Source organism: Mugil cephalus, chromosome 9 (genome assembly GCF_022458985.1).
Source record: "Mugil cephalus isolate CIBA_MC_2020 chromosome 9, CIBA_Mcephalus_1.1, whole genome shotgun sequence".
NCBI lineage: Eukaryota > Metazoa > Chordata > Actinopteri > Mugiliformes > Mugilidae > Mugil > Mugil cephalus.
In genome coordinates this window covers 2,506,943-2,524,348 of record NC_061778.1, presented here as the reverse complement: position 1 = coordinate 2,524,348, position 17,406 = coordinate 2,506,943, and the positions used below count along the sequence as shown (strand labels likewise).

At 41.9% G+C, this 17,406-nt stretch overlaps 1 protein-coding gene across 5 annotated transcripts in view; it reads left to right on the top strand.

Moving 5' to 3' along the window:
* Positions 1–17,406, top strand: part of slc8a2b (solute carrier family 8 member 2b) — a 134,217-nt gene that overhangs the window by 86,100 nt on the left and 30,711 nt on the right. For all 5 annotated transcript variants that reach the window (XM_047594121.1, XM_047594120.1, XM_047594118.1 and 2 more), the window contains 4 exons: positions 10,712–11,210; positions 15,446–15,583; positions 16,341–16,568; positions 16,688–17,077. In XM_047594121.1, coding sequence (XP_047450077.1) covers positions 10,833–11,210; positions 15,446–15,583; positions 16,341–16,568; positions 16,688–17,077 — 1,134 coding nt within the window. In that variant the 5' untranslated portion in view covers positions 10,712–10,832. The remainder of the gene's footprint in view (positions 1–10,711; positions 11,211–15,445; positions 15,584–16,340; positions 16,569–16,687; positions 17,078–17,406) is intronic.

Sequence of the window (17,406 nt, the reverse complement as noted above, 5' to 3'; positions counted from 1 at the left end):
TGTGTGTGTGTTGCTAAGTAGCACCTTGTTGTTGCTAAAGTGCTGTTTGTGTTGAACTCACTGAAAAACTCCCACGAGAGAAAGAGTTTGGACGGAGAAGAGATTTAAAAGGAGACGTCTGCGTCTTCCATCACCTTTAAAACCGACTTCCGCTCATTTACCTGGAGATTTACCTTCATCCCGACCTCGACCGCCGCTGTTTCTGTCCGTCAGGATGGTCTCAGGGTTTAATTAATGTCGTAGTTGGGACGTGGGAGATGCTCTTGGTTTTAACATCAGCTGTAAAGTGTGAGAGCGCGGTTGCTAGGTAACTGTTGCCGTCCAGAATCATCTGAAGCCAGAACAGTTTAGTAAATTACGAAGAATGAGGCTGTGCGACGTTATAAAACGAGTTCGCTGCCTTCATCTGACTGAAGGTGGAACGAGGAGACGGATACGAAGCCTCCGTGTGATCAGTGACACGGGTTCCTGCAGCTTTATTTAACGTTTGGATGGAGACGATTCGTTACTGTAGTCAGAATATGAGTCTGGAGGTTTAAGTATGAGGCGTGTTTCAACTGATACAGAAGCCTCAACATCAGCCACAACATTGTGACCACGCGCAGGAGAAGTAAATAACATTAAAACCATCATGAGATGATTTAATGTTTCTGTTGGGAAACTTTTGGAGCCGACATTCATTCATTCATGTGGATGTTTAGATGTGTAGCCCCCACCTAGACCAGACCAGACCAGACCCCCCCACCCCAGAGCAATGACACTCCATCCTCAGCAGGATGCAACCACAAAAACACTTCAGGAACAACTCAAAAAAACATGTAGAACAGAACAAGGTGTTGACCTGGCCTCCAAATCCACCAGATCCCAAACTGATCAAGTATCTGTGGGATGATCCACAGAGGCCCCTCCCCTCAAAGAGGAGGAGGAGGAGGAGGATGAGGCATTCTCTCTCTCCATCGCTTCGTTTATTAAACTCTGTGCAGCTGCTCGTTTTTACGAGAGGAATCCTGAACGATACTTTTACTTTACTTGATCAAACACGTCTGAGGAGACAAATAAAGGTGAAAGATAAAAACAGAAAGTCCTGCTTGTCCTCCCGTCCTGACCTCGTTAGTCAGAGTGGTTTCTGCCTCTGATCTGAAAATCAAACCTCAAACACTTTTAATCTGGACCCACAGACGTTTTGGCTGGAGCTCAGGAGTATTTCCCCCGGGGGCTGGATGGGGGGGGTCTCGTCCTCTGTCTGTTTCTATCAGACACCTTTTTTTATTTATAACATTCGGATGACGACAGGAGAATGGCTAGTTGCCATCTGACACACAATTATCTCCCGTTTGTAAAGTTGTGTTTGTGAACGTGAAGACGGAGCGAAGCCTCTTTCCTCCAAACGCCAGCAAATGCAACTTCCAGCTTTTAACCTCTTATCACTTCAGCCTATTTAGGGACAAACCCAAAATAAACTGAACGCTGCTCATGAACACGTTGGAGCTCATTCATGGTCTCGATCGCTTTTAAAAGTCAAGACTCTAAAGTTTCTATCGCAAAAGTCAGAATCACTCTAAGTGGTTTAGTTCTGGAGGAATCAAACTGTGAAGTGGTGGATGTTTGGACTTCGCTTTAACGCCACATTCACACTCTACCATAATCTTACACCACAGATGGAAATACAGAATCTTTTTCTGTTCGTCCGAGCACAGTGAATTTTGAAGTTGTGTTTTTCCCTGAGATTATAACGTCACAAACAAATGCTCACGTTCAGTGAATAATGCTTCAGTGTCTTTCTGGATCTGTTAACACTGAAGGACACAGATGGAACTAATACTAATAATGAGACAGGAAGAACATTGTTCCTATAACATCAGGTACAGACCAAACGTCTGGATGTGTCGTTTCCAGGATTTTACAGGTGTCGTTATATTTGCTGCTGTTCCAGTTATAGAAAAACCATCCAAGATGGATGTCAAAGTAAATTCTGACACATGGAGTCACGGTTCTGTGAGTCAGGAGCCTTAAATGACTTCGTTGTCATGGACGAGACGTTGGACTGTGATCCGTCCTCTTTGTTTATTCACAAACATCTCGCTGGCATTTTTCCGTCTGATCTCGTCTCCCAGAGCATCTCAACAAATCCTCCGTAAGACACCAAACCCCCGACGGCTCCCGGTCTCACCTCTGACCCCCCCCCGGAAGGTGAACACATGGAGTTAATTACCCCCCCAGGGACAAACACAGAGGGACAAGACGCTCGGATAGATCCCTGGAGGCTGGATTTAATATTAACTCTTCTTTTTTTAGACTCCAGTGACGTTGGAATATTTAACTTTTAACTCTGTTCATTCACGATTAATAAATTATGGCTTTTTTTTTATGAGACACGTTCAGAGGTTCAGTCCTGTTAGTTTTACTGTAGATTATAAAGGAAGAGGTTTGAAGGTTTCATTTCATGACACTGATGCTATTTGAGCCGATAAACCAGATTGTGTGCGAGTCAAACAAAGAAATCTCCTGTTTTGCATGAGAAGCTCTGTAATCGTGTCACAGCTGATGGTTATTGAGAGGAAGTTTGGACCCGTGTGCACATGCAGGAGCTTTATCTGTAGAAAACTAAACATCAGAGACTTAATGATCGAATTTAGACGAGAAAAAAAAAAACGGCGTAAACTTCAGCTTTCCTCTGTTTCCTGGGAGAAATGTTTGTTATCTTCCACCTTTTAGACCCGATCACATGGTTTCTGAGGCCGATCAGGATCCACTCACATCAGTTTCTCCTCATTTTGAACTAAATGGAGGTAAATGGTCAATTATTCAAATGCACCTTTTACAGAGGAATAAACAAAACATTCCCCTCTACAGAACAAAAAAGGAATAACATTTATTATACAAGGACAGGAAGGGAATTCAAGGTTTATTACAGAAAACATGTACATATATATACATATATATAAAAAGAGAAGAACGTTTAACTCACATGATAAATGTTAATTAAATGAGGAACCTAAACCTTCCTGTTCATATATACGAACAACACTTTAGAAAAAGGAGAGAACCGACTTCAGGACAAATAAGGTGAAGATAAAGCAGCAGAGCCGTTAATTATATAATAATTAGCAATAAATAAATGATCAGACAGAAGCGTCGTCTGAATGCAACAGGAATCAAATGAATATTCATGGCTGTCGTCTTGTGTAATTTATACGAAATAACATCTAGAAGCAGAAGTGATTTTGTTTGTTGTGTGAGACATAAAAACCTCAGTGACTGTGAGTGTGTGCAGCTCTGATTATAACCATTATTATTATAATGATGTAAAAAAATATATAATTTCACTTGTTATTTTGCACAGATGGAAAGTTGATGACACTAAACTGCTTAACTATTAGAAAAGTTATAATATTTAAATTAATTTTTTTTTTCACACCACTAATAGTTTGATGTATTTTGGTGCAGAAGGTTTAAAGCTGCAGGTGTTGTTTAGTCCTTGCAGTATTTCTCAGCCTCGTCGTTTGCAGCACCAATTACTTATTGACATTAAACATCAATTTATTTGTTTAGTGTTTGATTCACAGAGCGAGAGTTGGACAGAAAGACGACCGTGACTGAGCAGCTTTTAGACTAAAATGATGAGTTTGTCATCGTCTCACATGCATCAAATGAAGCAGACGTTTATATTTTGGTGTAAACCTATAATCTCATGTAAACTCCTAATGTGCTGGTTTCTCTCTGGATTATATCCATCTTCTTTGAGCATGTCTGCTCCATGCGAGTAAAAACTTTCCATGGAGGCAGAAAAACAACCAGTTGTTGAAACAAGACGTGTTTAAAAAGATGCTGGAGTCAGAGACATTGGAGATAATTAAATGGAAAAGAAGTCTGCATAGTCTTTAATTCCCTTAATGCAACTTTTAAGCTTCACATGAATCTACGTCAAGTGTTACTGGACATTTAGTCCTGGAACATATAATATGCATGAGAGTAGCTCATGCATATGGAGAGTTTTAATGATTCCTGGTGCTCAGTGTGCAGCCACAGAGTCGCCAGCAGCAGCAGCAGCAGCAGCAGCAGCAGCAGCAGCAGCCGGTTCCTCCTGTGTTGGTCCTTGTTCTAATTAAAGGTTCAGAACGTCGACGTGCAGCTGTGAAGTAGGTTTTAAAGGACGGCTGCTCACTAGTGCACACAGAAATGGTCGGTCGTCCCTGCTGAGCATAAGAACGCTGCGTAGCCTCAAAGCCAGAACAGCAAAGAGCGGCTCCCCCTAGAGCACGGGTGTCAAACATGTGGCCCGCAGGCCAAAAACGGCCCCCAGAGGCTCTGATCTGGACCATGGGATGAATTTGCATCGTGCAAAAATGACATTGGAGACATTAACTGCAATTTTTTTTCCAATAAAAGTAACTGCTATTCTTAGGATTCACACAGTTTCAGTGAGAACTGTGCACACAACAAAAAACTGAGACCTGGAACTAAACAGAAACCGTGCTTCTTTTTCTTAAGAAATGTCCGGTTGTTAAATCTTAACACTTTTATAATGAACTTCTTTGCACTAAAACAAAAGGAAACATTTGCAGTTGTCATTATTTATTGGAGCTCTGATGCCTCCCAGCGAGAAGGTCCGGGTTCGAGTCCAGCTCAGGACTTTCTGGGTCAGTTTGAATGTTGAATGCATGCCCCCCCACCCTAGTGGGAATAAGCGTTAGTAGAAGATGAGATGAGGTTATTTATTGGTTCATATCGTGTTACTGGTCTGACCTCCCTGAGATCAAACTGCCCCTGAACTAAAATGAGTTTGACATCACTGATGTAGAAGCTTTAAGGACGTAGAACTTCTTTTATTCTGTTGCTGCATTCTGTTTTTAATGCTGCTTGGATTTTAACTCTGTGTTCTAGTTACTGTAGACTTTCAGGTTTAAGGTCTATTTATTTATACGCTGCTGGACCTGGATTTAATTTTAAATTTAATTCCTCTGTGTTTTAACAAACCTTAAACCTTGATTTAAGACGAGGAAAAGGAGCTTCCTGTCCTCCCGGATAAGATCTCGTAGCTCTTCCTGTTTCCTGGTCTTTCATGCAGAAATATGGACACTGGCTGCAGTCTCTGTGGTGCGTTCAAGTGCAACTTTTAGGTCAGTGTGATGTGTCCCTACGAGAAAGCAGAGCAGCACCTGCAGGTTTTTTTTTTGTCTGAAATGAAGAGAAGCCAAAGTCCTGAGAGAGAAACAGAACCAGAGGAGCGAGAGGAGAACGGTGACATTCAGCTGCGGCTGCAGAGTCGATCTGTCGGCTCTGGTCTCTGCAGCCTCAGGACGACACACGGCTCAACAGCTCAGGACCAATCTGTGTGTTTCCAAGAGTTTCCAGCGTGTCCTGCACATGCAGAGCAGAGCTGTGGTAGTTTATCATGGTTTAAATGGAGGCTTGATGAGTGGAGGATAAGAGGCATAAACGTATGTGTGTGATGTAACTTTACACCGACTGATAATCACTGAGCAGCAGCATCACTTAGAAACAGTGATTTCTTTTCTTTTGCATGTTTGTCACACCTTCAGATCATCAAACTAATTTAAATATAAGACAGCAGGAACACAAGTAAACACAAAATGCAGTTTTTAAATGAAGGTTTTTATTATTAAAGGGAAAAACCCAAACCTACATGGCCCTGTGTAAATAAAAATTAAAAATAAAAGTGTTCCTTCCTTTATCACACCTGAGAAATCACTTCAATAGGACCCTGACCCTGACAACGTGAAGCAGAAGATCCTCAAAAGCAGAGATCCAAAGAAATGAGAAGGAAAGTAACTGAGATCTATCAGTTTGGAAAAGGTCACAACAACGACAGTTTTAGATCCAGTAAAAACAGGTTATAAATAAATAAATAAATCACCACTTAGACTTTATAATGAACTACAACAGTGGACTAAAGTTTTTAAAATAAACGTGACCTGACCCTTTTAATGGTTTCCATGATGTGTGGTAGTTTCTTTTATTATTATTTTTTATTTCTTACTTCTTCCTCTCACATCTGCTCCCTGTGATAAATTAGGTCTCTCTCTCCTCTCATACCTCCGTCCTGCTGATCTATTGCCCCCGTCAAAACTCTTCACCCCCGGTCGCCATGGCAACGCACTGCAGCCTTTCTGCATCCATCCTTTTTACATCCACTCACTCTTCTCCCTCCACCTCCATTCGCTCCATTCATCCCTCCATCCTCAATCAGCCTGTGACACTTTTTTATAATAATTTATTCATCTTTTTACATGAATTCACTCTGTCCATCCTGTTTTCTTTTTATTTGAGCCCTTTTACTCCTCCCATCCCTCCGTCTAACTCCAAACCCTTCACTCGTCCTTTAAATCTTCCCACTCTCTCATCCGTCCTCTCTCATCCGTCCTCTTGTGGCCTGTTTTCTTCTTTCTCCTCCACCTTCTTCCTCTTTCCTTTCATCTCATTCTCTCCTTATGTTGAGGACATAAAGACAAACCTTAATGCAAACTGAAGGACAGATTCTAACTCCTGAAACTGTGGTTTAACAGTTTCCTGATGATATTACTCATTTTTTTTTTTTATTTTTGATACGATGCCATAAAAGTTTTTTATAGGCCGACTGTTAAATTAAAACCCTTTTAATTTGCATTTTTTAAATTGAGGTGAGCTCTTCAAATCTAATTCTGCGCGGCTGAATGTGGGAATCTCAGCGGGACGCTTTAGTCATCGCTCTGCTCTCTGTCCGGCTTCAGTCCGGAGGAGTGAAGCAGATCTTTAATAAACCTGAGAGAAGAGTCAGAAAAGGAAACAGAATTAATAAAACGTAGGTTTGGCCAAGAGGTGGGAGAGTTGTGCACAGAAAAACATCATCAAAGGTTATTAAAACAAAACCAAGAACATGCAGCACAATAATTCAGCCTGATGATTTAGATGCATCCGAACAGTCTGTCTGCAGAATACGTTTTGTCTTATTCACGTTTAAAGTCTGTGCATTTGTTATGATTCAGACTTTTGTGTCAGGGTTTTGGTTCCTGATGCTTAAATCCTGAACTCGGCTGCAGCTTGTAGCTCAGTTAATGTATCAGGCTTTAGTGCTGAAGGGAGAACGGAGCCACATCTCTACTCTCACCTCTGGTCATGAACTCTGGGCAGTGACAGAAAGAACGAGATCATGATCCGAGTGTCTGGAATGAGTTTTCTTCACGGTGGTGGACAGCGGTGTCTTAGATGAGGTGAGGAGTTCGAGCCGCTCAGAGTGGAGTTGTTGCTCTTTGACTCATGGAGGAGGAGGAGGAGGAGGAGAGGAGGAGGAGGAGGAGGAGGAGGAGTGAACTAGTACACAAGCAAACAGAGTCCTGTAGGATTTATCCTGCAGAGATTCTCCGTGCGTCCACCGCGACTAATGGATTTAAAAACATGGATCCGTTTAAATTGAAGCAGAAAAGTCGATATCGCCGCGTTGACCTTTAACTGGGAGCAGATAAGACACAGAATCATCAGTAAAGTGATTGAGACTGATTGAATTCTGGGAAAGAGTGGCCTCTTCCCTTCTCTCTCATCTCATCTCATCACATCACATCAAACAGCTGTTGACTCTTAATGCATCTGGATGGGAAGTCGATTAAATTAGTATGTAGAGACACAGGTGAGGCGTTCAGGGGCCTGTTGGCTCATCCATGGTCATTAAGAAAGAGCTCCTGTTTATTGGCAGCGTGTTCCCTTTGTGTGAAGCGTATTTGTGATGTTTGAACACGTTGGATTGCGTTAGAGATAATTCTCATCAGCCTCTGTCGGTTCTGATATGAAACAGCAGCAGCAGCAGGAAACTCACCGATGTTTCTGGTCGAAGCTTCACTTCATCCTGACAACATGATTGTTTTTGGTGGATTTGTTGTGCAGCCCCCGTGGTGAGTCCAGACAGAATGTGACACATTAAAACACTGAGCTGATTCTGTCTGAGGTTTATCAAACGTGGCGTCCGACATTTGGACAGACTGACCTTTGGTTTATTCTTTAAACTGAAGCCGAGACTTTGGAGGTTTATCTCAGATTATGAGTCCTTCATTTAAATATGAGCCGTGTTTCAACTGATACACAAGGAAAACACATTTGCATGTAGATGGAAAGTCCTCCAACAGATTTGAGCCATTTAGTTCAGCCGATCAGCCACAACATTATGACCACTGATAGGGGAAGTAAATAACGTTTAAACCATCTCGTGACAATTCAGTGTTTCACTGCTGGTGAAACTTTTGGACCTGGAATTCATTCATGTGGATGTTACTTAGACATGTAGCCCCCACCTAGACCAGACCAGACCAGACCAGACCAGACCAGACCAGACCAGACCCCCCCAACCCCATAGTAATGACACCTGATGGTTTACAGCCACAAAAACACTTTAGGAACAACTAAAAAACAAAAACAAAACAACACAAAACAAATAAACGAAGAACAAACTGATCAAGTATCCACATAGACCCCTCCCCTCAAAGACCCTCTTCTTCTGTGGTTGTTCTGCAGCATCAGCTTCTCTGTGAAGGAGCCTCCTCAGTCTCCTGCTGACAACGTTTCCCTCCACGTCCTCTTCAGATCAGAGTCGTGCATCATCCATGTTCACCACAGTCAGATTATCAACAGCCCAGAGTGTGTTTGTGTGATTCCTCTTTGACTGAGACTAATCTCAAAAACACTTTTCCAGCCCTGGAGCTTCCTGCTGTATCTGTTATTAAATTTGTAAAAGGTCGGCGAAGAGGCCGCCTGGTGCAGCTATGGATGAAACGAATGGAGCGTTTGTTGTGCATTGATAATATTTAGAGGAAATTCAGTAGCTTTTCTAAGGTTTCCAGATTTTTTTAACTGTTTTCTTTGACTTTCTAAACGATTAAAGACGTAAAACGAGTGTAAAAACACCCAGAAACACTTTTAAATCATCTAAAGTTGCAAGTGTTTTATATTCGCCTGAACTAAAAATGAACTGATCCGAGATGCTCGGCGTTTGAACACAGAAGGTGTCAGCAGGAGCTTTCCTCCTCGCAAATGTTCAGATGAAGAGAGAGACGAAGCGTTCGCTGCTCGGTCCATCTGTGCGTCCGTTGGTTTCATGCTGAGGCTTAAATCTCACCGCTTGGCACAAATATCCTCTCACACGTTTCACAGCCGAGGAACTAACCTCGGCCGTAACGTCGGCGTGGGACCGGCTCAGATTAACCGGTGACATTTGAGGAGCGGATCCATGTTTGTGTGATTCCGATAAACACACAACAATACAAATAACCACAGTGACGTCAGCCTCTTTTTTTCTGAAGGCCATCGTGATGACTTTCTTCTTCTTCTCTGTTTTCTCTAAATGTCACTCAGCTCTGTGGTTTCTGTTTGTTCCTCTTTGTTCACCACATGTTTTTCTTTTCATCTAAATTCTCGGTAAAAAGTTTCTTTTATTGACTCGTGTTAGAGAAAGTGCTGCAACAGAATAAACACAAACACCAGGATGTGTCTGGTCCTTATGAACATGTGTCCTTCGTTCTTCAGTTTCTTCTCATCCTCACGGTTTCCTTTTACTTCTCCGTGTTGCAGTGACTCACGGCTAAAATAGTTAGTTTCAGGGTCTCTGCAGAATTATGTAATTTGCTATGAATCACTCTTTTTTTTTATCTGCAGTTTCTCCTCTAGAGTTACCTTGTGTTTAAAAGCTTTTTTTATTTTATTTTTTTATACCAGAGTGAGTTTTTATTCTCATATGAGCAGAGAAAACATCAAATGAACGGATGAAGGGCTCAGTCTTTGTTTAATGGATTTAACGCAGGAAAGTAAAAAGAAAAAGGAAGTTTTTGTGAAATTCACAGTTTGATCATTTGTATTCAAGGTCATTTTCTTTAAATTCTCTGATTATTTGGAGAAATTCTGAAACCATGTCCATATTAACATATTCCCTCGTGATGTTTCTAGACTGAGGAAAGTTGAAATTAACTTTAAAATTTAACATTCGCCTCGATGTCGTCTTAAGGTCTGAGTCGTCCATGTTCACCACAGTCAGAGTGTGTTTGTTTGTGTGATTCCTCTCTGCCTGAGACTAATCTCAAAGCCTGTTATTACATTTGTCGCCTGGTGCAGCTACGGATGAAACGAACGGAGCGTTTGTTGTGCTTCATTTCTGCTGCATCGAATACACAGCTGATAATATTTAGAGGGAATTCAGTAACGTCAGCAGCTTTAAATCTGTTATTTAGTCTCTGAAGTCAGATTATTTCCTGCAGTTATTCAGATCTTTGGTCCATTAAGTCTGGAGCTGCTGCTGAATTAGTTTTTCTAAGGTTTGCTTTGACTTAAGACGTAAAACAAGTGCACATTCACTCAGAAACACTTTTAAATCATCTAAAGTTTTATTTATGATGAAACACCTGCTCATTGCAAGTGTTTTTTAATTTTTAATGACTTTGTCTTCGTCTGAATTAAAAATGAGCTGCTCTGAAATGCTCAGAAGGTGAAGTTAGATTATTTTTCTGCAGTTTCTCAGATCTGCTACGGAACAAGAGGTTAAAACTTTATTCGTTTCTTAGCTTTTCACCTTTTCTAACTGTGTATAATTATAATAAGTTGTCAGGATGTTACTTGTGTTGACCGAGTGTTGACACTTTGTGTCCTCTCAGTCTGCTTTGAGTTTCTAAAACGTGTTAATTGGATTTTAAAGACGACAAACTAATCAGTTCTTTCTCTTCGTCTCCTCCTGTAGGTGAGCTAGTCCCACCGCCCTCAGCTCTACTCGCCGTCCTCGGCCTCCTCCTCCCGTCGTCCTCCGCCTCATCCCTTCCTTCCTTCCCGCTCGTTTCTCGCGGGGGAAACCGAGCGCCGCCATGACTCTCTTGGCCTCTCCCGCCCCGTTCCTCCTCTCCCTCTTCCTCTTCGTCCTCCCGCTGCCTCCGTGTCAGTCCGAGTCCCAGCGCAGCGACTCCAGCACCAACCCCGACATGATGACGTCCCTGCCCTCCACCTTCCCGCCTTCCTTGTCCTACGCCAACAGCACCGCGCCCTCCGGCAGACAAGACAAGTGCAACAAGGTGGTGGTGTGCGAGCCTGGAATCCTGCTGCCGGTCTGGATGCCCAAGAACCCCGGGACCGGGTACCAGGTGGCCCGAGCCGTGGTCTACTTCGTGTCGCTCATGTACATGTTCCTGGGAGTGTCCATCATCGCAGACCGCTTCATGGCGTCCATCGAGGTCATCACGTCGCAGGTCAGAGGGGCTGATGTCTGGTGTTTAATCATCCCATGTGTTTATGGGGATTCAGAATTTAAATGAAGGGAAATATGTCAAAACTAGTTTTCTTGGGGAATTGTTTGCACTTTTATTTAAAAAGGCTCGAATGTTTGAGCTCACAAATACACAGGAGGCAACATGCAGGAGTCAAAGATGCAGAAAATCCCGACATCCACCTCTTAGTTTGGCTTGAAATCATGGTTCTGTGTTCACATTTCTGCTCGAACGTTTCTGTCGAACAAAGCCCCACATACTGTAAAAGTAGCACGATGACCGGCTGCAGGCCGACCACCAGCTACGTCTTCATTTAAAAAATAAAATAAAATACTTATTCTGCCTTTTTAAAAGGTCAAATGAAGCCACACACAAAAAAAACTAGTGATGAATCATAGACTGTCTGATAGTCAGCGATGAATCTGTAAAATCAGTTGCCAATTCATTAAGTACATTAGCAAATATACTTTTTTTTAATAAAACAATGCTGCTCTAAACCTTGTCTTCTTGCAGCTTTAGATTATAATAACGGAGAGAGATTCATTCATTCGTCATTTTGGAGGCTCTGGTTTGTTCTGCTGTTAAATTCTCAGATCATTAATCATCCAGTTGAATCAGTGACTTTCTGACACTGTTTCAACAACAACTGAACATCAGAGCAGTCGTTTATCACAACATCACAATGTTTACAATAGTGTACCTAATGAACTGGCAGGTGCTCTAGCTTGCAATATATAATTAGCTGAGTTACATGTACAGTGTTTGCACATCATGCATCAAACCGAGAAATAACATTAGCATTCAACAAACTATGTCTAATATAAGAAATAAAGTACGCTTGACATTAAGACATCAGATTTATAGCAAAGGGAGAATATTGGATTGTATTGCACGAATGAATTCCACAAAGGGTGACCACACAGCTTTAAATTTCTGTCGGGACGTGAATCTCTGAGTTTTTCTAGAGGAATTAAGGAATTGTTTTGCATATTTAGCCTTAAATGATCAGTCAGCACTGGTTTTGTTCGCGGGTAGTCGACATGTTTACTGAGTCTTTCATTTATCCTGTTTGGAGGGTTTTCACTGATGTCACTTCCTCCTGAGGCCACGCCCCCTCAGGGGCAAAAACATGGTGAAATGTATCAGTAAATACAGAGAAACCAGGAAAAATGGATTATCAGATTAAATTAAGGACAAATGGACACAACAATGATCCACATGAACTAGTATGAATTTGGAAAAGTGGATTAGCCTCAGTTTAATTTAGTTTAAATTAGTTTTAGGTCATTTCAGTTATGATAAATGTGGCTAAATGAAAGATGCTAACGCTAAGAGCTTTACTGAGAAGTAACGTTAGCCAATAAATACTGTAGCATTAAAAGGATGATGAGGAGTGATCACAAATATTCAGTTTATTGTTTTATTGTTATTTATTGTTGGAACTGAAATAGTTACTGTCGACAAAACAACAACATCCACAAACTTATCTGAACGTCCAGAACGTAACTGAAGAAGTAACTTAAGGTTTGACTTCATCAATAAATACAGCATAAATTAATATTATCTGACACTAAATGAACCACAACACCAGGTTTCTGTGTCTGGATTCCAGTTGTTTCTTCTAATGCAGTGAAACATTTACTTCTCTTTTCTTTGGGAGATATCTGTAAAAATATAAAATATATCTCTGACTGCTTTAAAGATCTGTTGGTTCAGTCAATCAAACAACAGCTCTTCACTTTTTTTTTTTTTTTAAATTAATTTTATTTAGATGCTATTAAAGCCTATGATTCAAATTAATGCTGCCAGTGGCCGTAACGATGGAGACTTCGCTTGTTGTGACGTCACGTTCAAACCCTCTATAGTGGTACAATGATTTTCAGACAAAGCTGTGCTGTTCGTCCAGGTTGGTGTGTGTGTGCGTGCGTGTGTGTGCGTGTGTGTGTGTGTGCGTGTGTGTGTGTGTGTGTGTGTGTGTGTGTGTGTGTGTGTGTGTGTGTGTGTGTGTCCCTGGTGGCCTGTAACAGTTCAGGTGTTAAAGTTATTCAGTCCTAAACGCTGTAGAGAAAGAGAGGAGAGTTCCTCTGAGGCTTGAACAGAGGCTGATGTTGAGTGTGAGAGGAGGAGGAGGAGGACGAGGAGGAGGAGATGTGAAGGACGGGAGGGAACGGGAACATAAAAAAAAAAAAGAAGAAGAGAGAAATGTGGAACATGGTGTAACCACCGTCCTCGTTAACAGTCCTGGTTTAATTGGACAGTAGAACAGGACGTGGACTCAACTTTTACAGACGTTACAGATGATATCCCTTCTTGTGTTGTCTCCTTCCCTGGACTCGATATATACGTAAACAGAGAGGGATGAATGTAGGACATGCACACAAGGAATCAAGGAATGAAATCATGATATTAAGTCTGATGAGGCTCTATCAAAGGTCACAGGTTCTGCAGAACGCGGCAGGTTTATCCAACCAAAAATTCAAAAAAACAAAAATAAGATTAAATTTAAAAAACAGAAAAACTAAAATACAAGGGTGCATGAGCAGGTACATCCATAAAAACAGACGAGCAGACTATTGATTAACAAGGCTCAGGTGAGACGAACTAAAGAGAGAAGAAGTGTACAAGGACAAACCAGTCAAACAATCAAAGGAAGGAAATAAAGCAAAACACGAAAAACCAAGAAAACAGAAGCAGTAGTTGGTGTTGGGGTTTAAACCGAGAACTTAATAATAGATCTGGTAGCAGATGGAAAATGAAGAGTTAATGAAGGGAAGAGTTCAGCTCATCCATCCTCCTCAAGGTCAATGTAACCGAATGTCCAGCTGCATATCCCACAATCCATCACTGTGGCAGCAACACCTCAGCTGTTAAGTCTTTTATCTGTTGTGTCTGTGCTGCAGATATGTGTGTGTGTGTGTTTTAATCCTCATTGTCTGCACTTCCTGCAGGTTTGTGTGTGTCTCTTGTATTATGAAGATTTATGAGTGGAGACGAGACCCGCGGTAAATAAGATGTTTGTGTTGATGAATGCGGCTTCTGTAGGTGAAGATATCATCAATTTACAACATGGCCCCAATATCTGTCAACACAAGCTGGAGCTGGAATCTATGGAAATAAATGTGTTGTTAGAGGACAATTCATTGGAGACAGAAAGACATAAAACAGATTCCTTCAATTGATTTAAGGCGACGTAGCAGCAAGTTGTAGAAAGTACTAATTTCAAACTATACACCAGTTTTTAAAGTCTGTTGATAGTAAAACTAGACGTATTCTAAATAATGTACGAATTTTGCCGTCATGTTGGTGAACATCTGATGCATTGAAGAAACAGTGAAAAGCAAAATGCGAGCAAGCAGAGATCGCCAACATAAGAAGATAAGACATCCTCTTTCCTTTTGGTGGAAAAATGCAGGAAATTATGTGTCACTGGTTGCTAAGGATAGTTTTGGAAATGGTTGTAAATTTCTTGCATTTTAATGGATATAGTTATAAATAGCTTTGTTGTTTGCTAAATTTGTACATAGGCTTTTGAAGTTTACACTTTAGATTTGCATTCTAAGTTATAAAAATGGTTTGTTAAACTTGTTTGTGGTTTTCACAGAGAAAAATCAACCTTTTTCTGACTCTGATTTTATGGTTTTAGTCTGGTTTTAGGTCCAGTGTGTTAATACAGTTTGTCAAAATGACACAGGTGAGATTTTGCTGAAAAGAATGGTATCAAACAAGGTAAATATAAAGGTAAAAACAGAAGTATTTATAACTATATAAACCCAGAGGGTGAACAGACTCTTATTCCTATTTAAACCCCAAACTCATCACCAGTGTTTTAGAACTGAACACGTGGATGAAACGTCTTTGTTAGACCAAACAAATACAGGTCGTCTGTCAGTTAAATCTTGTGAAAAGTGAAATACCACAAATTACCAGCCACATAAAAGTTCAAATCCATCAGAGGAACAAAAGTCTACGATATTGACATTTCTGCACAATCCTGTTATGACCTTTTAAGACCGATGGGTTTCAGCGTCCGTCTATTAAAGTTGTTCCATCCGCTACAAGTGCTGCTGGAGTCTTGACCTTTTATAACAGTTGATCAAAAAACTAAAAGAAAATGTTAGAAATGTTGGGTGGGACTAATTACACATTTCCCAGCCAGTGGTTTTTCATATAGTAGCACCATCATACCTGTGTGTGTCTGTGTGTGTTTGGGTCCACAGGAGAAGGAGGTGACCATCACTATGCCAAACGGGGAAACGTCGGTGGCGACGGTTCGAATCTGGAATGAAACGGTGTCCAATCTGACGCTCATGGCTCTGGGCTCCAGCGCTCCAGAGATCCTGCTGTCTGTTATAGAGGTAGCCTCACACTTCCATCCATTTCTTTCCATATTTAAAAGGACATTCCTTTAATATAAGACATTCCCAAACCCTGACCCTGCGTCCTCGTATGGGGACATTAGGTTTTTATTCCGCTTCATTTAAACTTTTATCCTCATAACTAGATACTAGTTGGTGTAAAAACATGAAACATGAACGTGGACAACGTACAAAACCTCATCAAATTTGTTTATTTATTTAGGATTATTAACTTTTCTAGTTTAATATGCAAATTATATCAATAGTAACGAGCTATAACTTTGCTAATTAGCGAGTACTCGATTGAGGATGTTGGGACTTCATTATTTATATTTTCTGTCTTTGCACAGTTAAGTATTTTGTTACATATTGGTGACTTCATTATAATATTGAGTGAAATGTCCACATATGAGGACATTTTTTTCCCCCAAACAACTATTTCCTGTTTAAACACGATGCTTAGTTTTTATAGTTCTTAGGTCCTACTGATCCCAAATACCCAAAAGCTCAGGTGTCAGGAGGAAAATAACCTCAAAACGTTGTGAGATCCAGAAGAACATCCTCATTAGGACAACATGGCCCCACAATGTTAGTAATACACAAGACTATGGTCCCCACAACACAACAAAAACAAACACACACACACTTTCTGCAGCCTTGCTACCACATGTTGGTTCATTGATTCTTATTCTACCAATTTCATCACCAACCTCCTCCTCCTCCTCCTCCTCCTCCTCCTCCTCCTTCTCCTCTGCAGGTGTGTGGCCATAAGTTCGAGGCCGGGCAGCTCGGACCTGGCACCATCGTCGGCAGCGCCGCCTTCAACATGTTCGTGATCCTCGGCATCTGCGTGTGGACGATCCCCAACGGAGAATCACGCAAGATCAAACACCTCCGGGTTTTCTTCATCACAGCCTTCTGGAGCATCTTCGCCTACATCTGGCTCTACCTCATCCTGTCCGTCATGACGCCGGGAGTCGTGGAGGTGAGACAGGTTCAAACCAATCCACCGACATGAAGGTGATAGATCTGAGGTTATCAGCTCAGACGATAACGGCTCAGACATCGTTGTGATGTAATCTCAACTTGTGTGGCACCTTTCAGGTGTGGGAGGCCCTGGTGACCCTCCTGTACTTCCCAGTCTGCGTCATCCTGGCTTGGATCGCCGACCGCCGCCTTCTCTTCTACAAGTACATGGGCAAGCGTTACCGCGCCGACAAGCGCCACGGCATCGTCGTGGAGACCGAGGGCGACCTGTCGCCGAACAAGGGCGGCATGGAGATGATCATAGACGGCAAGTTCCCGCCGCGGGGGGGCGCCGTGGTGCCTGCGGAAAACTGCGGAGGCGGGACCCAGGATGGCATGGCGGGAGCCGCGGCCAACAATGTCGGCGCGGGAGCCATGGCGACCGGAGCCGGGGGCAACCTCCCCACCTCCAACAGCGCCATGGTCAACGTGGAGAGCAGCAAGGAGCTGGACGAGAGCCGCAAAGAGGTGACGATGACAAACGTGATGAGATATAATACGACACACAGCTCCCAAATGCTTCGGGGTCTTGATTTCAATTAAACAATATTGACCTAAAGGTGAACAACACTTGGGATGTTAGCCACCAGGGGGAGCTACACATACTTTGGCTTCACTTTACAACCTAAAAGCCGGCAAGATACATAGCTACACTGACTGCTTACTGTCTTTCAAAGCTCCTCAGGTATTGGATTGAAGCCAGACTTTTTATAAATATGTCAAAACTTCTTGGTTATAAGGGGTCTGACCTGGATGTACACGTCTCTGAATCTCATCCAACCATCTTGACAGACGTT